The sequence below is a fragment of the Lichenostomus cassidix genome, chromosome Z (genome assembly GCF_008360975.1).
Source record: "Lichenostomus cassidix isolate B80296 chromosome Z, HeHo_3.0, whole genome shotgun sequence".
NCBI lineage: Eukaryota > Metazoa > Chordata > Aves > Passeriformes > Meliphagidae > Lichenostomus > Lichenostomus cassidix.
Genome location: NC_139511.1, coordinates 51,558,954 through 51,582,397, shown reverse-complemented (window position 1 = coordinate 51,582,397; position 23,444 = coordinate 51,558,954). Strand labels below are relative to the sequence as shown.

The 23,444-nt window shown below is 42.7% G+C and overlaps 1 protein-coding gene and 1 long non-coding RNA gene across 5 annotated transcripts in view; one reads left to right on the top strand and one right to left on the bottom strand.

Moving 5' to 3' along the window:
* PDE8B (phosphodiesterase 8B) overlaps positions 1-7,717 on the bottom strand; it is a 77,741-nt gene extending 70,024 nt beyond the window's left edge. Inside the window, exon 1 of one of the 2 annotated variants that reach the window (XM_085042988.1) lies at positions 7,664-7,717. In XM_085042988.1, coding sequence (XP_084899114.1) covers positions 7,664-7,684 — 21 coding nt within the window. In that variant the 5' untranslated portion in view covers positions 7,685-7,717. Of the gene's footprint in view, positions 1-1,328; positions 1,745-7,663 lie in introns of those variants that run through there. The other variant, XM_085042987.1, reaches the window with a different exon arrangement.
* Positions 7,718-11,331: 3,614 nt separating this feature from the next.
* On the top strand, positions 11,332-16,884 carry LOC146424896 (uncharacterized). 3 transcript variants are annotated; one of them, XR_014846925.1, is made up of 4 exons: positions 11,364-11,493; positions 12,184-12,265; positions 12,778-13,103; positions 16,836-16,884. It is a non-coding gene; the product is annotated as an uncharacterized LOC146424896 (long non-coding RNA). The 3 variants fall into 3 exon arrangements; XR_014846926.1 differs by lacking the exons at positions 11,364-11,493; positions 16,836-16,884 and adding an exon at positions 11,332-11,363 and having other exon boundaries at positions 12,778-16,088; XR_014846924.1 differs by lacking the exon at positions 16,836-16,884 and having other exon boundaries at positions 12,778-16,088.
* Positions 16,885-23,444: the final 6,560 nt, after the last annotated feature.

The following is a 23,444-nucleotide window of genomic DNA, read 5'->3' as shown; positions in this document are numbered from 1 at the left end:
GTATTTTGTCTTAAGTATTCCACTCTGAAATGTAAAAAAAAAAAAAAAAATACAAAAAATATGAGAATTGTTTTACTCCAGTCATGCTTGAATTTTATCCCAGTCATTGATGGTGCAGGTTCTTCATCTGGATGAGTAAAACAGTCAATGTGACTGCAAACAATTCTACAAGTTTCTCAGCGTTTGAACTAACAAACTGACAGTGGGTTGTGGTGGTGTTTATTTTTTTTTCTGTGATTTCTCACACTAATGTTTTCCTTGAGATGACTTCTGAGTCTTTTAATTATTATGGAACATTTTATAACTTTGTAATTTATTACTGATATTCTAACAAAATACTAGGATTACTTTGTGACATGATATCCTTCTTTATTAGTAAAACAGAAAAGTAATCTAAGGTGCAGCTGGGATCATGACACCTCTTTTTTTATTAATAAACTTTGGAAGGGGGCAACAAAGCAAAATTTAATTCCTGGAAGATTTTCAGGGAAGTTAATGAAAAAACTATAATATTAAAAATTATATTAAAACCTGATATTAAAAAAAACCCAACAAACCTCAAGAAAAGAAAAAATCCAGTGCAATCATCTCTTTTCAAGTGCTAAACTTAAGTGAGGACGTTGACAGGCAGGTTGCAGCAGTGCCTGCCTTAGCCACTGAGAAGGGGACCCTAGCCTTCCAGATACCCTACAGAGCGGGCCCCCTCCGCCCCTCCAGGAGCATCTCCACAGCCCTACACCAGCAAGGTGCATTTGCATACGTGTGCAGATCACGGTGGTTCGGTCCTCAGCCGAACATCCACGCCTAGTTGCAACAGTTCATTTTAACCAGATACGGCGGGAAGTAAAGCAAGCACCAAGTACGGGCTTGTTGCAGCCGAGAATTACTCGGGGGGGAGATTGTATTCCTCCTCTCCCAGAGAAGCTCACTCCCTGCCATCAGCCACAGAGCTCGAAACAAACCTCTTCCCCGCTCGGTGGGTGTGCGTGACCGATCCCAGCTCAGGGCGCCCCGGAGCCGCACCAGGGCTGTGGGCGCGGGGCGGACAGAGGCGGAGAGAGCCCAAGGGGCCCGGCGGCTGCTGCTCACCCCGGGCGAGCTCCAGGCGAGGCGGCCCCCCCGCAGCAGTGCCAGCCCGGCCCGGCCCGGCCGCCACAGCTGCGGTGAGTCAGTGGGCACTAGGACACCGCTCCTGCCAGCTGCATCCCGCCCGCCGAGCATCCTCCGGCGGGGGAGGCGCTGGCTCCGCGCACCCTCCTCCCTCTGCCGCGGCCGGCGGGGACCCGCACCAGCACCGCCGGAGACCTCTCCGGAGCGCCGACACTCACCTTGGCGCTGGAGCTGCTGGTCTGGGTCTCCACCTCGACGCTGCAGCAGTGGGGTGTCCTGGACCGGGCGGAGGCGCCGCCGGACTCCCTGCGCTCCTTGCGGCGGGGGCCGCCGGAGGGCGGCGGCTGCCGGCTCTGGTAAGCGAGCACGGAGGGGATGGAGTCGGCCGCGTCTGTCTTAACGAAGAGGCCGTGCAGGGTGGTGGTGCCCTGCGAGATCGTGGTGGTCTGGTGGGGGGAGTTGGACTCCTCCGAGTCCCGGCAGTAAATCACACCGCTATGCGAGACGTGGATGCTGGGTGCGCAGCCCATCCCTTCCCTTCCCGGCCACCCCGCCCCGCTACACCGCTGCTCGGCTCGGCTCGGCTCCGCTCCGCTCCGCTCCGCTCCCACCTGCCGCCCGCCCGGGCTGCGGGGCCGCCGCCCCTGCGCCGCGCACCCCGCGCCGCCGGCACCGGCGCCTCCCCCCGCCGCTGGCGCTGCCCCGGCCACTCCCGCCCCTGCGGCGCCTCCCCGTCACCCCCGCCCGCTCTCCGCGCTGCCTCCGGGGACCCCAGACCCGTTAAACCCCTTCCCCTCCTCGGCAGCGTCTTACGAAGCCCCTGTGACCACCGGGCTGTGTCCACCTGGGGTGAGGGGAAGAGGGGAGAAGGAGGAGGATGAGAAGGATGAGAAGAAGGATGAGGAGAAGGATCATCATTGGTGGTGCAGCCCCCTCGCGACCCAGGGAGAGGGTCTCCCTTCAAGCCTCCTGTATGGACAACATCACACACACACATACACAAATCCCCTGCAACCTCCGTTGCTAAATACTAAAAAAAAAAAGTTACAAATACTTATGTTGACAGTCAAAATGCACCTCAGTAATAGGTAAGCAAATCTCAGTTGTTTCGGGGTACCGCAGGGAGCAGTTTAGAGTCACAAAGTACGCTCTGCAAGTTAGGGAAAAAAGGCCAGAATTGTTTCACAATTCTTAATGCTGTTTTTCAATTAGGCCAACATTCAATGACACAAGTTGCCATTTTACCCTAGGTGTCTGATAGCTGCCAATCCCTGTTTCCAGTCCCTGGGGAGATAATCAAGAAAAATGTTTAATGCTGCAGAGATTTACACACCTTCTTCGCTTTCCACAGTGAATAGTTTCATTGACCTTAGTGAAACTATGTAGGAGGTGTAAAGCTAAACATGGAGGTTTTACGTCTTTGCAAGATTTTAGTTTAAATCCCTCTGTTTTCAATGGCACATAATAAATCCTTTAAGAGATGGTAATGTCATCCAAGCAGTATGCTTCCCGCCTAATAAAGCATTTATCTGAAACCCAGTCACCAAGGAACACTTGTGTATACACCTTTTCTTCCTCTTGGAGTACTACCTGATGTTTGTTCACTATTTCTCCATCTAGTTTTAGTGAGTGATGTAAAAATACTAGAAACATGAAGCATGGTTGGTGCAGGGATTGTGATGTTGAATTATAAAATTGTCTGAATATATTATTTGGTTCTTAATGCTTTTGAAGCACTCTCATTAATTAGATGTCAGTTTATTCGTAAGTTTCACAGCTAAAATGCTTCAGTTTAAACAGACTGAGCCTTTAGCCTCTGTCTCTCTTGATCCAGTTCATGGGTCGTTGCAATTATGGCAATACAGACTGGCACTAATCCATCAAGAAACTGGACTGAGATCATCAATCTGTTTGACAAAGTATTTTCAGTTTTCCAGTTACCACAGTTAGCCCGTGTTGGCCCTGGTAATCAAATTTTTCTAGGTAATCGTTTTCCCCACTAGTTGTCACTGTTCACAAATCAAGTTGTGGTTTACATCCTGCATATGCTACATATTTGCATGTTTGCCTACTGCCACACTGCTCTGCTGGTGGCTATCTTCGAGGACAACCTTGAAGATAGGCTCAGTATAACTAAAATGAAGCAGATTGTGCTTCATCACTCAACCATGAAGCCCTTCTTGCTGCCCAGACTACAGGTCTGGATGAGACCTCACTGCCTCTCAGAGCATAATGCAATTAGTTGCAGATGAATGTATCCTAAAACCTCACTTAATAACAGGAGCAGCCAGTTCTATACATTCCTTGTAATACTCTCAAGTCTCTCTTCCTTTCTATTAATGGTTGGGAAATTTAAGTTGGGGATTTGAGCTGCCTGCCCTACACCACACCTGAGATTTGGAACAGAGCCAGGAGCTCAGGAATGCCACTCAGAACCCATACACTTGAGGTGTACACCCAAACCCCATTGCTTTTGGGCAAGCAATGTTACCTAAATGTTACCTCGTTGACTATCTAGTTTGAGACTTTTTAAATGGGAATTTACCCACTCCATGTTTCAACAGCATTTAGAATTTTAATAAAGGATGTGAACATAAACCATATTTTGACTTCGCAGACTGAGCTCAGTGAAAATGTTATGTCATACCCTAAACTGTGCTGCTAGCTATTCACAGTCCATTTTTCTGAATTGATATAAATTATCAGGTAAGTTATTTCGTTAGTCAGTCAATACTCAGGTTTCCTTAACATCCTAGTATTCCAGTTTCTGCCCTGTTCCTAGTGAAGTCTGTGACAACCTTGCTACTGATTTCAGACAGCATTGCAGGAATATGCCCATTCTCACATGGATTTCCGTTGCTTAGGTATCCATTTGAATAGATGCTGGAAAATAAGTTGTAGGAATAAGAAGTCACAATTCTGGAGAAACACTGCTGAATGCAGACCTACAGCAGCAGTCTCCATGCAGTTTATTTCAGTTGAATGGTGAAGGAGCACAACTAAAGAGGATGAGCATGTCTGTGCCACATGCCAAAGTGCTTGAGAGCAGTGAAGGCTGCAGGATGGGGAACTATGAGGACTGCAAGGAAGCAATAGAAGAGTGGGAAGAATAACAATGCTTTCCCTGACAGCAGAATCACAGAATCATAGACCCTAAGAATGGTTTAGTTTGAAATGGTCATCTGGTCAAATCCCCCACAGACCCAAGAAGCGCCACATTGAGCTGGTTGCTTGGGATTGGCCTATCTGGATGTACTTTTTAATATCTCCAAGTATGAAGACCACACCTCTGGACTACCTATTCATTCCAGTGATCAGTCACTCTCACAGCTCCCTACTGATGTTCAGAGAGAATCCATGTCCATTGCCTCTGGACCTGTCACTGGGCACCACTGAAAAAGACTGTCTCTGTCCTCATTGCACCCTCCCTTTAGTTATCCATGGATGAGATACACCCTGAGTCTGCTCTTTTCCAGGCTCAATAGTCTCAACTCTCAGCCTCTCCTCAGAAGCACAGTGCTCAGAGGGATCTTAGACAGAACAAGTTAAGTGATGATCAGTGTGAACAGATCATCAGAAGAACAGAACAGAAGCCGGAGTGGAGCTGAGTGAGTGGTGCAAAGGGGATGTATGTCTGTCACTGCAGTAGGAACTGAAGGATAGGAAAGTTAAAGACTCTTTTTCCTAACATCAGTGCTCTTCCTGTATCTTGCCTGTGAGAAGACAACCATGGATTTACTGAAAAAGGAGAAGGAAGGAATATTTAAAACACATGTATGCACACTTGCACCACCTCTTATAGCACACTCAAGTCATGCTCCCACAGTCTTCTTGCTGCAGTATGCCCTGCGTGATGACCACTAAAGCAGAAGGCTTTACCACGAGCAGCATGTGCTAACTCAACCAAGGACTTAGAGAAGGGACAGATACACTGAAGTAGAATCTGCTCTCAGAAATGCATATTTAGTATGGCCCCAGAATGAAGTCAGTGCATCCAGCCACCAGAAAATATTCACATGTGTCAGTTTTTCCACTACTAAAGAGTCTTTGCTGGCTTTAACTGCAACTTTATAAATCCTAACAAATTTATGCTCACAGGAAACCAATTTTTTACGCATGACTAATTTCAGCATGATGAATTTAAGCATATGAATGATTCTGGAAGCCAGCAGTGGAACCCTGAAGCACCTTGTCTTTTTGGTTTTTTCCAGTAGAAAGCAGTGGATATACATTCTCTATGGTGTTTACACCTGCAAATCCTTCCAGAATGAGGAAAATATACTCCTCAAAACTTCATATCCCTTCAAAAGCCAGTCATAGGCTTCACTCTGACCTCAATATTAAGGCTTTATGCTACAAGCAGATTGCTGAGTTTATGTCGGCATTATTGGAAGTACCATCTGTAAATCCCCAGTTCATTGCAGTAAGAATAAACTACTTGAGAGGTCGTATTTTACAGCGACTTGAAAGTCTGGTACTTGACAATCTGCTATTGAAGACAGTCACCTCTATTCATGGTTCATTTACTGTAAAACCAGTTTAAGAATGTATAAATAAGCCTGTACAAAAAAAAAATTTACTAGGCTCTTAGGAGGCTCAACAGTTTCTCAGTTCTTTCATATTGGTCCAACAGATTTCTTAACTACAGTAAAAACTAAAATCCTGTATACCCAGATTAGAGCAAAGTCAATACCTAAAAAAATTATTTAAATTATCCAGACTACATGTACTGTTTTTAACTTACACTTGATATGAGAAAAATAATCATGACAGCTAGAATAGACTTCTTCTCTGTGCAGCTCTGCTTCATTTTAAAACACCCCATCTGTACAGTACTTTGATAATGTATAATGTATTATCAAATGCTAATCTTATGCTTTTACTCATCAACAACACAAGAAATTATGACATTTGAAAAGCAAAAGTATTAAATACAAGAGGTGAAGGTTACTTTTGCTTGAGAAAGAGCAAAGTGTAGTTTTCAGTCCACAAATCCAATGACTCACTCAACAAAGTAATAAAGAGGAACATGACTGACAGCAATGACCTCTCTCCAACTCAATTAAAAACCAAAATAATCCTTTTTCTTTAATTCCTGCCCCAAATTCCTTTAATTTCATAACTTTGAAAAATCACTCATTGCAGCAAAACTGTGTTTTAATTTACTATGAGTTTCTTACACTGTCTCTATGAGTGCTGCGAATAACAGTCACCCAGTAGCAAAAGCCTACAAAAAATATATGCTCAGGTAAGTATTGTTCAACAGAATGAGGTTGCTGGAATTGCTTGCTAATCTTGCCATAGAATTTGACTTTGATGTTCCTTTAACAGTCAGATTTTGACTGGCTTGAACAATGCCACTTAGTTCAGTTTTGCCCAGAAGTTCTTAAAATACATTATGGATATTTTTCAAGAGGAGAAAAAAGCCTGTTTCAAGGAAACAAAGCTGAAGAGGGAACTCAGTCTGGTTCCCTTTCCACTAGCAGCCTTTGCCACTGTATAAGCTACCAGGCACAAATTGTCCTGAGAGTGAACAGAGGGGCAGGGAGCCTTCCTTCACTCTCTACCTTCTCTACCCCTTTGTATGTGAGCAAGGAAGTGCATTGGCTCCTGCCCTCCTCTGTCCGCAGCTGTTTCTCTCTCCCAAGGGATATGAGAAGATGCAGTCCCGGGATTTTGCTCCTCAATGCTAAGAGGTGCCCCAGGGATGCAGATTCCCTCCTGGAGAGGGACACCTGCAGTCATTCTCCCTAGAATGGGCCAAATCAGTATTGTCCTTATTACCAGCTTTATTTTGAGACACACAGCACACCTTTACTACACTGCTTTGATGAGGAAGAGTTAACATACATAAACACATAGCAACAACAGTCTTCAGCCACTAGCAGTAGCAATAGATGCTAGTATTTACTTGAGGAGCTTAGCTTCTGGCGGGACAATGGCTAAATACTTCTAGTTATGAGCAAATTTTCTAGAACAACAGTGATCCCCCCCACGTTTAAAAGGCATAGGCTGCTGCTCTCCAGCAAACCCTTCGGTTTGCCTTTGGGTTGGCAGGAATCAAATACTTCACAGCACTCAAAGTGAAGAAATGCAACTGCAGCTCTCCTGCCAGCACTGAACAGTCCCCCCAGCAGCACTTCAGTGGTCCTTTCCTCACAAGCAGCTTGTTCTTACTTCAACAACAAGTTATTACTTCAACAACAGAACTTTTCTCCCTTGATTTATTCCTCTCCGGGAATATCTCCACAGCAAATCCCTTTCGGGTGATCACAGCACTACAGGGAAGGTTGACTCCTTAGCTCTGGGGCTCCGGGCACTGCTGAGCATAGATCCCGGCGACCGGAGCCGCGCGGAGCGGGGCCGAGGAGACGCCGCGGCGGCACCGGCGGTCGGACACATCCCCTCCAGCCCGGCCGTGCCGACCGGAGCGGGAGAACGCCCGCAGAGTGTCAGCCCCCGACGCCGTCGCGTCCCGGCTTCGGGCACCCCGCAGCAGGAGGCAGCCCCTGGGGTAGCCCCGCTACCCCCGACCCGCCCGACTTCCCCTTACCTTCTCCTCCGGCCCGTTCATTCTTCAAGGAGCGGAAGAGAGAGGCGTCGGAGCTCTGGCGCCGCTGCCCAGGTGAGCAGGGCGGGCACGGCGGCCGCCACCACCTTCCCCGGGGCCGGCCCGCCCCCCCAGCCCCGCCGCCGCCCCGCGCCCGGCCCCCCCCGCTCTGCCGCCAGGGCTCCACAAAGATAAGTTTCGCCTCTGAGCCTCCGTGGGGAAGGAGCGCAAAACGGTTTCCCCGAGTTGTCCTGACCCCGCCGGCCTCCCCTCTTGCCCCTGCGCCGTACTGATCATTGTCTGCCCTGATCGGGGACATTTAGTAATGGGGTAAAGCACCCGGGGGAAAGTAGGGCCAGCCAAGTGGTCTGAGCCTGGCATGGTTCACACGGCTAAGAATTACACAGCCTTTGAGAGAGAGTGGTAAACCCACGCACAGAGGTGATTGCTCGAGTCTGGTGCTTTTCAGGACTCTCCAGTAAAACCCAGCCTCGCACTCGAGGAGAAGGGACACAAATTGCCTAGAGTTCAGAAAGAGATGCATGACTATGATCTGGAGCAGATCTCAACTGCCAGAGGCAGGACTGGAAACATACTTCAAACAGCCTATTTTCATCTTTGAGATATTGTAGTATACAGCAAGTATAAGGTAGGTGGACAGCATCATCTTGGGAATGGCATCTTTGGGCTTGACTTGACTCTCTCACTTCACTACTCTTCCCCTCACGCCTTAAAAATAGCTAGTCTGTTTTTCCATTTGAGTATTGCTATTTCTGCAGAGTTCATTAATATTGTCAATGCTTTGTAGAGGTATGCAAGGCCTCAATGGGGGAACACTATGAGATACTCAGATAACACCATAAAAAACATCCCTGTGCAAAATTTCAAAGGCTTGCACACAAGGCAGTGGATAGCACATGAATGTCACATAAGCAGAGCAACATTAAAGATGACTGGGAGCTGTGGGACAAGTAGTGGTCAAGTCACAGCAACTGTCTAGACAAAGCCACCAAAAGCTCCACCAACCACTACACAAAATAAACTCAAGGTAGTGGACCTGTGCAGAAAATTAGTTCTAGACAGGAGAAGCAGAACCAGCGTGGATCAGCAAGTTATGTCAGATTGAGGTTAGGGACTGTGAATATTTGCCCTATTTCTAGGGAAAAAGACACACAGTCAGCAAATATGATCCTTGAGCTCTGCAGAAATCCTAGACAGTGCACACATTGAAATGTCCTCAAAAGCAGGTCAGACCATCCCCTCTTTTGTGGCCATGCATCTGCAAGAGCTCATGTCCTTGACACTCTCTCAAAGTTCCTGGTCCTGCATGATGAAGTGGATGGGAGGTTTGCTACAGCCTCAGCTGCACATAGCCATATTCTTGGATATCTGAGACTGCAGCCCTGATGTGGACTCAGAGGAGGTATAACCTTTCTTCTTCAGCACTGCTGCACAAGTGTAAGGTGTCAACCAGCCAACTGGAAATCTCAGAATCAGCTTTGCCCAGTTATTTCAACAAATGTTCAGAGAGGAAACCATTACAGTCAGCCCTGGGACCCTGCTTTCCCCAGGCAGACAAATTAGAAACTAATTCATTAAGCTTGCCATTCTGTGCAGCCATGTTGTCTTTGCAACAAAAACCCAGAAGAAGAATCTCACCCAGACATGGCATCAAAATCAGAAGAGAGTGCTAATCTGGACACAGGGGCTCCAAAGTGCCACAGCACTATGCTTTGGATACAGCAACATAGACTTTTTGCAGTTCCCTCACAGTCCTGAACCTACATTTCTCCTTCATTATTGTTTTAATCCATTCCTTATACATCAGCTTAAATTTAATCTCTCCTCAGGTTTTCAGATCATTGCAAGAACAAACAGAAAAAAAATCATTAAGGGTTGATGTCAGAAGCTGAGGTAAACAGATATCTAACAATACTCTCTAGCAGAGCACAGCTGGGTGAACAGGACACTGCCTGACAGAGATTTATCACGTGATGTGTACTCAGAAGAATATTGCTTGTGGCACTGGCTAAGAAGGAACCATTTTTTCAGAGAGGAAGTGTCATTCAATAATAGTAATAATAACAATGTTAGTAAATATTAGTGACAATAGTAAAAATTTACATTCCTGGACAATTCACTGCCATTTTATATAAAAGATAAAGGTGGAAAAGCTGTGGGCTTTATCCTGATTTTCAGGTGCCTGGTTCTTGGGCACTCCCAGTCCCATTTCTTGAGTCTGGTCTTCAGAAATATGGGGATGAAATGGAATCACTTATCACTTGAGAATGAGGGGTGTCAGTTCAAAGAGTTTCCAGCAGACTTCAGCCCTGATAGCATTTGACTTTGATGGGACTGCTAACATGAATGCAGGGCTGAAGGATCCCTCACTAATCCTCTTATCTATAGGCCTCAGAGTGTATCAATTATTTAATTTTTCATAATTAATCTTTCACAGTGTAATCTTTGTATGCAGTCAATGCCATAATATTTTAAGTACATATCAGCTGATGTTATAAATTGCATCCGTTGATACATACAGTAGCTGCTTGTCTAGCCTTGGAGTGGTTCACTGGCTGACAGACAATCCATTTATTGTTAAACATGTAGTCTGATGAAACTATTTTATGTTCATATGAAGTAAATAAAAAGGAATTAAATATAAAAATAGTGTAAAAATAGCACCGCAAAATTAGTAAACTACAACATACAGAGCCACAAACATCACACAAGGCAAATACTCACGAGGGATATTACTTCTCTCTAGATTTAGTGCAAATCAGAAGAGAACACTACACAACACTGAAGAAGAACTACAGATCCTGAAATGCCTAAATCAAGCAGCCAGACTGGCCAAATTAGGCATTCTAAGACATTTTTGTCTAGAATAGGAACATACATGTCACCAAGTATTTCAGACGAGATTTTCTCACTCTCAAGTATATTTAGGACAGGTCCTTTTGTCAGCAGGAAGACATTGTTTTATTCTATCATTATGCAGTGTGAGCCTTTGATGGATCATATGGTCCACTCCTGTTTCTGTAGTAAGCCATGCCACTAACAGAATCAGAGGAAGGAGACATTCTCAAATTGGGAAACAGTTTAAAGTAAATCAGTAATTCCTGACTTTTACTGTGTTCTTCAAAAAATAAGGAATTGCAGAGCAAGCTCATATTAAAAGTAGAATAAAATAAAAACCTTCTCTAGCTCAGGTAAAGCTATCTGCACTTTTTACTGTCTCCCACAAACAAACAGTAACTAATAGCTTTGGGAATTTTCTGTTGAGTATTCACTGACATAAATTTTGCAATAAAATTAGGAGTATTCATTTTAGCCATTGTAGGGAAATTCTTCTTCTCATTTTGGCAGGCTGTGTACTGACTGAGGATATCTTCCATCCTGGAAAGACATGAACATGGCTTTCAAGAGCTACAAATACTTGGCAGAATCCTGTCACTTGGCTGGGGCACAAAAGAAGGAAGCGGCATGAATCATTCTGTGCCTGTAATCTCTCAGGGAAACGCTTCAAATACACAAACATTAATTCAATATTTTAGAGCACTCCATAGCAGGTCCGTGCTGTAAGGAATCCTTTGTCAAAGATGATTATTACATCACAGACTGTGTACTTGTGTGACACCCATGCATGGATGGACAGGCACAGGGCCCATGCCAAGGTAACTATGATGAATACAAACTTCACGTGAGTCACTGACACCTTTAAAACTCATCAGTTCTGGGACAAAAGACAATGTACCTGTGCAGAGCATGTGTTAATACAATGTTTACAAATGAATACTTCTGCACCTGCTAGAATACAAATATTTTAACAGGTGCATTTATAACCTCTCCAATGTTATTGCTTAAGAAAACACTACCCAGCTCATTGTACAGAAATAATCTATTTTTTTCATCTCTTTGCAATAATGCAACGACCTTGGACAAACACAACCACTCCTGAACAACTAATGAGACTGACACAGCAGAAGAATCCTTTCCGTTGCATGTTATAGCATCTAATGCAGAGCCATTGTACCAAAAAATAGTACACAGCTGTGCGAGTAATGGCTTTCTACAAATAGATTCAGTTTAGAAAGTTTGACCCTCTTTTTGGCATTTTTGCTATTATACATATGGATGAATTAGTGTAGCATATACGAGAATGAGTAACTCTAGGAATGACTGAAGTGATTTAATCATTGAAATATAGTGAAGGTCCTCTAGGTGCAGCAGTTGGCAGGAAAAAAAGTCACTGAACCATTCTACTTCAGGTAACATTAAAACTGTGTATCCCTTGCATACACTAGTCTCAAGGTGTCGACAAAGTTGTAGCTATGTCAGGCTTGGAGAAAAACCATTTCCAGAGAAGGAACTGAAAAGCAGCAACACTTAAAAAACCAACAACATAAAGAGCATAATAAAACTTACCTGTTTGTGAAGCATCTGGTAGAAGAACTACACATTTCTTTCTGAGCTGGACAGTCTTGTCTTTAGGACAACAGCTGCAATCTGCTTATTTCCAGAAGCAATGAAGATGACTTGTGTTGGCCTCCAAGAAGCATCCAAGTAGTGTCTTCACTACTTTCTTCTTAGCTGTGGTAGTAGGTGGGTTAAAATCATATCTGCACAAAAGACACAGAAGTCCTTTGCACATGGCAAATGAGAGTATAAAACGCTGTGGAGAGTTCAAGGCACAATGCTTGAAGGGCAGCAACAAAGAGGTGCAGTCACCCTTGGGGCCTCAGTCGTGAAGGCAATCTGAAATTCATAAACCTGGGAGGCAGAGTCACTGAACTGCTTGCTGCATACCAACACTTTTATTCACAACGTGGCAACATGATATCTGCCAAGCCAAAACTCCCAGTCTAGTCAGTCTACAGTTCATCCAGCCTGCAGACTCCACAGGGATGCGGACGGATTGCTGGAGGGATGGTAACCAGGTTCTACCTATCTTGCCACCTTCTTTGCCATCGTGCTGGGTTGCTCTATGTGCTCTGCATGGCTGTGCAGTAGGTGTATGCATCTGATTTCTTCTCTGGAAGACAGTTGAGCACTCTGGACTATGGTTAGAGCAGCTGAAAGTGCTCCCCTCTAGGAGACTGGCTGATTTTTCACAGGGCCCTTAGGCTGGAAAATGACACCACATAGACTGTGAGATCTCCAAAACGCACTCCTCACAAAAGTCAAAGACAAAGGCAAAGACACTACTCAGCTGAGTGACAACTTCTGGTGCAAGGACAAAAGGTATGAAAGCTACTATTCCTCCTCAACTTATTTCTGGCAACAGAATAAACACATGAGATCGCAGGTCAGAGGGCAGTCCTACCTACTTCTGGAAAACACCTCCTAGGAAAATCTAGGGACGCAAGACCATTTACAACAATATACAACTCATCGCAACTTGTTTGCTGATCCAGACGATTCTCATCCACAAGTCAGGCAGGTAAAATACTCTTTATTTGCTGTCAGAAATCACTGTTTGCAATATTTCCAGCTCACATCAATGAACCAAGTTCAAATCCAGCTTAAATACTGACCTTTGAAATGACATAATGGGTTCTCAGTGCATTATGTAAGAGTGATTATTTTTCCATAGAGGGTTATTTCAGATACTAAAAAATAATACAACTTCAGCTAAAGAAGGAAACAAACCCAGTAAAAAAAATCTTGCTGTCTTAGACTTATGATAGTACCCTTTAATTTTCATAAAAATGTGCTTTTGTAGACTCAATCCTGCCTCAGTTCCCCTTCAAACTTCCAAATTTATCCCACTGCTCCTCCCTTCCCTATGTCTTTTTCCATCTCTGTGACCATTTTCTCTCTACAGTTTTTGCCCTTTTGCCCCACCTGTCTACAGGGTTATGCTTTGGCTTTCTATTCCAAAAACCCTTTTCCTCAGCAATAATAGTTTATATTTTTTATAATAAACTACTGCCTTCTCACACCATCTTTCTCTCACCTCCATGATTTTGGATTATGGTGTTTGCTTTCTCTACCTAATTTTCCTGTAACTAAGAGGTAACCCATTAAATAAGCTGTCTGCTTTCTGCTTCCTCACTGTTCCACCAAACAATTCCTTTAAAGGCTGATGATATTCCCATCTATCTGAGTCCTCCATATTGCTGCAAGAATCAATCATGACAATGACCAGTCACTCACAGGGCAATCACGATTTCTAGTTGACTGAGTGCAACCAGAAGTATGATTCTAAATATAAAATGATCAATTGGAAAAAAGGAATGATCAAATAAAACCAAGAGAGAAAAATTATCCCAAAGCACTTATGCCTCCTCCTATCTGTGACCACCATCACATGTTCATCCTGTCTGATGACCAAGAGTATTAGGATGACCAAAATTAAATTAATCTAACTGCATACATATGATATTTCTGCCCATTGCAAGAAGATCATTATCTATAGCTACTGCTGCTCTTTCATTCACATTACTCTGAAATAATACCGATCAAAAATATGGAAGGCAGATGGATTACTTTCTCATCTTCCTTTGTAAAAGGAGTAGTTTAGTATCATCTAGTTCTTAATAAGACCACAATTATACAGATACATTTGCTTCAGCAAAAGGTCAACAAGACCTCCCTGAAAAAATTGTAATACCAGTTCTGCACAGGACAATGAAGAAAAGAATCAGAGGTACAATCTGTTCTCAAAGATAGGGAATTCACTGAAACTCCAAGAAAACTCCTTGTCTTTGTCCCTGAAAAATTACATTCCAACCCAAGTAACTAAAAACTCTGGCTTACTCTGGTGCAATTTCATCCACAATATGCTTGCAGAGCTGAATACAGTAAAGGCACTCAGTTCTGCATGCACAGGGTGGTCAGGCACTTTTCCATAACTCTTTCTTTACAGAGACTTTACTTCCTTCTCCTCACTCATCTTTGAAAATTGCCAATAGCCTGCAGCCATACACACTTTTCTTGTTGTCCATTGGGTAGTCTCTTTCCTTCCAATCCATTCATTCCATGAATCCCCTAAAAGGTGTGCTTGGTTTTGGTTTGGGGGTTTTTTTTGAGCTATAATCTCTCAAATCTATCTTTAATTACATAACTGCTCTTTACAGTTTCTTGACCTATCTTGTAGACTGAAGCAGAAATGGGGAAAAAAATAATGTTGTTTGGGTTTTGTTGGCACTGTCTAGGTATGTGGTGTTCTACAGATTACTCAATTACTGCTAAAGCCTAGTTAATCTATGAGGCTGGTTGCTAACTGTTCAGACGTCCTGATAATGTAAAATTTCATATCTTTGTCCCTGAAGGGTATAGAAGAGTCTACACACAAAGGTTTTGAACTCACCAAAAAGACTCCCACTTGGTGGAGGTTTTTAACACAGGATGACATCCCACAGCATGGTGAAATGTACTTACAGAAGAGTGGCAACACTCGTTATGTATGAGGCTTATGCAAGTTCTGTGCATTTGCTGAGGCTTTTTAGTATGAGTGACAAGTAAATAGTTTTAGGACATGGAATGTCTCCTTGCACGGGAAATGGAAGTTGGCAAGTTTGGAGAAGACATATATGCTTATTTTTCAGGAGCGGACAGAGAAGGGAGTGAGCCACATACTACAGGTTTGCTTACCCTGCAATGGTCCTGAATTCCTGGACTCTATCACATCTATTTTAACCACTTGGAAGCTGTCGTTTGATGCTGATTTCACACTTACAAAGCAGTAAGACATGTTTGGCCATGATGTGAGGAGTGATGTAGTAAGGCTATTTGTGCTGTGCTGACCATTAAAACAATACCAAGATGATGAAGAACTAGTCCATTCAGCAAGAATCCCTCACCTCGCAGAAGCTCTAAATAAAGAGACAGAGAGAAAACAACCAAACAAGTAAACAAACCAGCCAAAACAAGTAGTAACATGAGAATTAAAGGTACGGCTAGCTGCATAAAAGCCCCAAAACCCTGAAACGATGCTTCATAAATTCCCAGTAATACTGCTATCTGAGCACCCTCTAGTGGCTGAGAATAAACAGGTCCAGAGATGGAAACGTGATCCCACAGGGGCAAAGAACGCAGAGGAACGTAGTGTCTCATTGACTTTGTTTGGACAATTGATCACTGTATGCATGTTTTCATTTGGAAGACATGGAAACACTCAACATTCAAAACCAATTTAATTATTTCTCTTTTGGCACTGTGTTCCCAGCATTTCCTTAATTTTCATATCTTCTGAGCAGTTAAAGACTTCTGTTAATTCAAAACTATTCTACCAATTTGTTTAAAAATAATTTTATTTTGAATGTTAGATTAGAATCAAATGAAAAATACTAAGACAGTATACCAATACAGAGGGAGGTATGGAGGCAACAGAAGTCAATTTTGAACTGATTTCCAATATATCTGTGGCATCCAAGTGTATTTTAACTTAATTGCAGAACATACTTAATTTGTTTGGTTTGAATACAAGGCTATTCACTATTTTGCACTTGTATTTAACCTGGAAAAAGAGTTGAGAGCGATCTAATCTGCAGTGTTCATACATCACAGCTTTATATTTCCATATTTTTCAGGAAAAAAATGTTACCAATTTTTACATATGTACAGAATACGTTTCATGTTTGCTCTTTTCCACAATTATTTGACTTACAGTCTGTTATCAGTTGGGTTCAAAGTTCAAGAAGTGTAAAAACTGTTTACTGTTTGTCCTAGTTTCAGCTAGGGTAGAGTTAATTTCTTCTCCATAGCCATGACAATGCTGTGTTTTGGATTCTGAATGAGAACGGTGTTGATAACACACTAATGTTTTGGCTTTTTGCTAAGCCCTGTTTATCCTAAGCCAAGGACTTTTTTTCCCTTGTCTTGTGCTCTGCCAGTGAGGAGGGAAAAAAAAACCAAACTGGGGGGCAGCATAGCTGGGACAGGTAACCCAAACTGACCAGAGGGGTACTCCACACCACAGAATGTCATGCCCAGTATGAAAACTGGGGAAGAGACACTTGGAAAGGGGACCCATCTGAGTTTGTGAAGGGGGGGCCTGGCATTGGGTGTTGAGCAATTGCAGAGTTCAGCACTTGGGTTTTTTTTGCTTTTTAGTATAATTATTATTATTATTTACCACAATTACTATATTTTACTTTATTTTCAATTATTAAACTGTTCTTATCTCAACATACAAGTTTTATTTCAATTCTCCTCTCCATTCCACCAGGATGGGAGGAGAAGAGAGGGATCTTGAGGGAGAGGCTGCGAGAGACTGTTAAAAGAAAAATAAAATTCACCGGAGAGAGCATGAGACTTCTTTTTCCTAAGGAAATCTATATTTACAACATTTCTAGATCCACCAGATATTGTTCCTGGAGACTTTGCCATAGTAAAAGCACTTGTAGTTAGAAAAGTTGAACTAGTACTGTCAAACTAGTACTGTCCAGCTCTTATATTCTCTTACCTCTACTACAGCTTACCTAAGTAAATTTCCCACACTGGGACAAAAATCGTTCATGCGTACATTGGTTTGGTTCCTATGGAAAATGACTATGTTTTCAGGCCTATGATTGAGAAAATGAAAAATATTTTATGTGCTGGATGAAAAGAATGGAAGACAATAACCCTCCTAAATAATTTAAAAATCCAGGGCAAAACATCACTCCAAAATGGTCAACAGCCTGGAATGTGGAGACCTAAATACTGGAATATTTCAGATAGCTCACAAAATCTTTCCATGTGTCCTTGCTCCGAGTCTGAGTACAGCCATGATGGTCCACTAAAAATGCATATTCCATTTTAACCAGCCATCTACTGAGAGAAACATCAAAGTGAGAACCCCAGCAAATGTGTGTTGTTGCCAATTATCTTTTCGTTTTCCATCTTCTCCTTAAATACGTGAGACAAATAATTTATACATTGATCATAAGATATGTAGCAGAAGGGTCATTTAAAATCTTTGGCAGAGTATGTATTTCAGAAATACAAGCAGAAAAAAAAAAATCTTCATTACAGTTAATTACAGTTAAAATGGATTTGGAAGAGAAACTACTCATATTTTAAAGACAGACATGAAAAATGTAATGGGAGTCAGACCCTGATCTGCATTTACCCCAGTTTGCATTGGTGTAAGCCTGCTGCCTTTGAAAGTCTTTCTCTCCCTTTATACTCCTCCCAGTGAGATGAGAATCAGGCGAGCAGCCTACCTGCCCATTCTTGCCATGATGATGATGAGAATGATAATGAAAAATTAATGGACCTGGAGTCAGTATTAAAAATTGCTTGTACCTAATAGTAATTTTCCTCATGGCTGTGAAGCCCTCTTTTTGATGAAAAGAAAAACAGAACAGTTACCAGCTGTTCACATAATGACGAACACTAATAAGGGAAGACATGCATGTTAATGACCTGGGGGAGGGGAATCAGACGGGGCACTCATCAGTGTGCAGCTGTAAGTGCAAATCCTTCCTCTGAGTATTTTGGAAATCTGATGGCATGTCAGCATGCTATGCTGGCCAAATAGACTTGAGACTGAAATCAGCCCCAGCTAAGGAAAACTGCACTTCCAGAGTCTACTTTCAGCCCTGGCCAGGTGATCAGTCTGTCTTTCACCATGCTGTTAACACTATTAGGACAGGTATTCTCACCACATGTAATCTTCTAAAAAATTATTATTGCAGTCACAAATGAACAGTCAAACTGAGATGACCTCATGGGTCCAGCAGAGAACAACAAGTGAAGAGAGAGATGTGTGGATCAGAGCTGGTGGGAGAATAAGGATGCCCTTTGTATTCTCTGGTCTGTATATCACACAAACAAATTGAAGCTTAAATGCTTGCCTGAATGCAGAGTTGTGGGGCCTTCTTTCAAAGAAGTGATTTAAACTTTGATGTAGTTTTTTCAGTGCAAAAACCAGGAAAAAATTGGTCCTCCCTTAGTTTAAACCCAGTTTATTTTCTTCAGGTTTGGGTCAGAGAAGCACAGGCTTATGCTAAAATACAACATTCAACCCAAAGCAAATTCTGCATCTAGGCTTACAGTATTTTAATTAGTCCACTTCATTTATGTGAAGACAGGATCTGCTCCCAGGACTTGCAGGTGTAACAGACATCAGGCTACCATAGGTGCAAATCTCCTGCCTGGAATTCACTTCCTCTGAATTTTCTGTAAGCAGTCTGAAGAGGCCCTAGGTTCTTGGAGGACCTCAGCAACATGCGTCCTGGCAGCTATATTAGAAGGTACATTTGTTCAGTTTGTTCACACTGAATGATCTTGGGAGGCTAAATCATCAAAACTGAGCAACGTAAGTCTAAAGAATGAGGCCAAACTTAAAGAAAACCATGCTCCAGAGCTTTTGACCTGCTGAGAATTGCTTAGCCATGTTCACACGTGCCAATCCACAAATCCACGAATTATAGTCCTACATAGCTAGAGGTAAGATTGCCAATATGAAGGACAGTGTTTGGAGCAAAACACAATAGGTGGTGTAAAACTGCATAGATGGGTTCATGCTGATTTACATCTAAATCTACATCTATACACTAAAAATGCCTTTAAGTTTTTAGATGTGCAAATAGGCCTTGACAAAAGCTCACTTATCAGTTTTTTATTTCTCAGTAACAGATGTGGCATTTAAATCAGTACTGCAAGTTGTTATAACATCCTCCATGTTGGGTTCAGATTGAAGAGAAGCTGCCAGGGACATGTTCTTTCCTGATTAATATGAAGATAGTCTTTTTCTTTTTTCTTTTTTTTTTACTATTATAGCTGTGTTTCCACAAGAAAAATGTATGCTACACAGCAGTCAGCACTTCTCAGCAGGAAAAACTGAGACCAAGAACACAGAGATCTATGAAATCAAAGATGAAATGGGAAACATGAACAAGAGATATAAATTAGAAAAATAATTCAGAACAAAATCAATTTCCTAGTAAGTTCCACTTAGTCTCACAGAACACACTGAAATGAAATGCAAAACAGGGAGTCCACATCCATCAAGATGTAAAGGTTGCACAATATGGAGGTCAGTGGCATCATGTGAATTGATTTAACTTCGAAAAAGTTTTCAGAAAAGTAAACATTTCTGTTGCTTTTGCAAATGCCTGAGTCTGAGAGATGTACCAATAACAGGATGAGGTGCAAGGTAAAAAAAGTCCATCCAAACACAAGTGTTCTATAACTTACAGTTGAAGGGAGAGGGCACTTCAAGAGGTGATCTGCTGGTGACCTGACTGACAAGCTGATCCCTACATAAGTGATGCAACAACATTGCTAGGCTGCTCCTATATGTGCTCCCTGCAGCACATAACACCAGTTTGAACAGGGCTGGAAGAAGCTCTTAGACCTCTACCCTGGATGCATTCTTGGAAGCAGGACCTCATACAAGCTGTGCAACTTGCTATTGTAAAGCTTCATTCTGACTGGAGATTGCATGACATTTACCTATGAAAGGGGAAAATGTTCCAATTCCAGTCATTTTATGCTGCACATTAGGCTCATTTGTACTTCTTTCTCCCCTCATAAAACTGGGAGACAACTGGTTACCATCCTCTTCAACACCATGCCTACAAGCCCTTTGTCCATGCACTTTTCTCTTTTTTTTAAAGAACTAATAAACCAAATTCTTTAGCTTGTCATACCAGCCATGTTTTCCAGTCCTCTAGTCATTCTTGCTGTGGTCATCCAGACTACTTCCAGCTTCTGGTACAGTAGGAGCTGGGCGGCAGGTATGCACAGAAAAAGAGGTTTTTGAAGGCCAAATGAATGCTCAGGCTATTTAGATGAAGATGCAAATATTCAGAAAACCCACTGCCATTCACTTGGTGAAATCGGCCTTTCCAGAATTTCTAGCAGCCTTCCTACATGCAGATGAAGGGCTTTCATTCTGCAGCAGCATGAGGGCAGAGATGCGTAAGTCACTCTTCCAACCTGAGAAAACCCAGGCCTCCTGTCCCTCTGACCATCAGCCAAACAGGCAGCTGAATTTTCAACTATGACTGCAGTTATAAAGTGTGTTGAAACCACCAGACTGGTAATAATAGACTCTCTGCCTACCTTCAGTCTGCCTCTACCTCAGCAACTTGTAACAGGCCATGTCAGGCCAGCATTTTCAGAAATATAATACAGAAATATTTTCTCCTCCTGGGAGATCTTGTGTGGGTGTGCTCCTCTGTGACATTACTCTGATCATAATTCCTACTTATGTGGCCATGTTGGAAATATAGTGGTCTCCACCTTTGGCACTCCTGGTGATAATGTCAGTGCCCGACAGGAACAAGGTAATTGTATGCCAGTGCATAGCTACAGCACGATCACTTTTGACATGAAACAACAAGGAAAAGCATAGAGAAAAAGCAGCACAGGGGAAATTTATCCCGTGGGAGTTGCAGTTCTTAAGGTTGAAATTTGGTCAAATTCTTCCATGTGTGCTGAAAACCTTATGAAAACTTTAACAGCCCAAAGAAGATCTTGGGTCTTTACCTCTTCTGGAAGACTGCAACACAGTAAGACACTGGCCATATACTGATAAGAGCATTCAAAGATTGATTTTGTACATCAAAGCACTAAAGCTTGTTCATTGACTTTACAAATATCAACACAATAGTTAACACAGCTTCATTATGGGCAAACAATTTCTGACAAATTTGGTGGCTTCCTATGACAGGGTTACAGCCCTGGTGAATAAGGGAATGGTGTCCAACTGGACCTGTGCAAAGCATTTCATGCATTCATGCACACCCTTGACTCTACAGTGGAGAGAGCTGGATTTGACAAGTGGACCACTCAGTGGATAAGGAATTACCTGAATGGCCCTGCTCCAAGAGTTGTGGTCAATGGCTAAGAGTCCGGGTGGAGAGGAGTGGTGAGTGGTGCCCTTGGGGGTCTGCACTAGGGCCAGCATTCCAGAACATCTTTGTCAGGGACACGGACAGTGGGACCAGGTGCACCATCGGCAGGGTGGCTGATGACACCAAGCTTTGTGGGGAGGTCGACACACTGGAGGGGCCTCCAGGATAAGACATGAACCTGCTGGAGCATCTCCAGAGAACGGCCACAGAACTGACCAGAGAGATGTAGCACCTCTCAGATGTGGAAAGGATGAGAGAGTAGGGATTGCTCAGTTTGGAGAAGAAAAGGTCATGGTGAGATGCCCCAGTACCTAAGGGGGGCCTCCATGAAAGAGGGGGAGAGCTTTTTATCAGGGAGTGTAATGACAGGACAGGGAGGAATGGCTTTGAACTGAAAGAGCGTAGGTTTATGTTAGATATTAGGGACAATTCTTTACTGTGAGGGCTCTGAGGCACTGGAAGAGGCTGCTCAGGGAAGCTGTGGATGTCTCATCCCTGGAAGTGTTCAAGGACAGGTTGGATAGGGCTTTGAGCAACCTAGTCTAGTGAAATGTTTCCTTGTTCATGGCAGGGCGTGGAACTAGGTGATCTTTAAGGTCCTCTTCAACCTAAACCATTTTTATGATTATTCTTCTATTACTTGAAAATAGTGGGTAGCTAACGCGCTTATATTTTAAATAATAAAAGAGTAATTAATTCACCTATTGCTACCATTTACTGCAGCTTCTTCAGCCTCATGTTCATATACTACACGTAACTGTATTCCTGCAGAGTGCAGAGCAGACAGCATGGGAATCCCAGTGATGAAAAGGGTTCATCCAAGCAACAGCATGAGATTTTTGGTGTAGGCCACAAGATGTGAGTAAGAGTCATGAGTGGGGAAAGGGAAACTGAAGACAAAAAATAGATCCAGTTGCTTGCTTCCTAAATAAATCCTGGGCAGTAAAAGCTAGGGACTCTGGGGGTAAAGAGGGCATGAGAATATAATTATACATTAAATCATGAAGCAAGAAAACTTCATTGAGACAACAGTGTTAGCATCACACAGTTAAAGCATTCAACAACTGGAAACAGTAGCTGCATTTCTTGCAACACTTGAGGGCCTTAGTGCAATAATAACAACGAACTCTTCACGTTGATTTTCTTTGTGATGTATCAGTGTGCTCAGCCATGTTTTGGTCTTGGTTACTATCTCCCATTCTGAGGATCCAGGGCTAGGGACATATTTCTCTTTTATTAATGCTAGCATAAATTCCAAGTAACTGCACTGAACTCAAGGAGGTAGCATCATAAAAAGAAAACCCAATAAACAAATAGATGCAAGCATCAATGAAATAATAACCTATTCTTACATAATCAACAGAAAGTTCCAAATGGAAAGTACGTGGAAAAAATACCTTTCCGAAAGCCTAAGTGAAGACTGTTATCTTCACCTTGCATAAAAGGATTTTTTACTCTAAATGAGCCTTATGGATTCCAAAATATACTTTGTAAAATCATTGCTAACTGTCAATTTAGTCACTGCAACTGAAACCAGTAGAAAAGATTATGCCACTGCAGCTGTCCAGAGTTAGGTATTTCAAGGCTCTAGACTGTTTTCAACAGCATGTAGAGGAATATAAAACATGTAATTATTCAAATGAAAGATACACAATCTGAAATGTGCAGTGTTTTGAAAATAAGCAAGTATCCTGACACCTGTAACATTGCTGCAATTTGGCCAGCACTATGATAACACTGACTATTAGTGCAGCTGTCACCCAAAATGCCAAATAGAAACAGCCAGTAAAAGCTTTGCTTAGGTGAGCAAACACAGTGGATCTTCTAAATCAGTGACAATTGAAAGATCTTCCTTGGCTAATTGCAGTAGTGCCACACAAACAGTTTGGCAGGAGATTGTGCTGCAAAAGGAGAGCACATTTTCTCAGTTTTGGACCATGTTATTCCTACAAAGTTTCACATAATCATTTTAAATCACAAAATGAGAT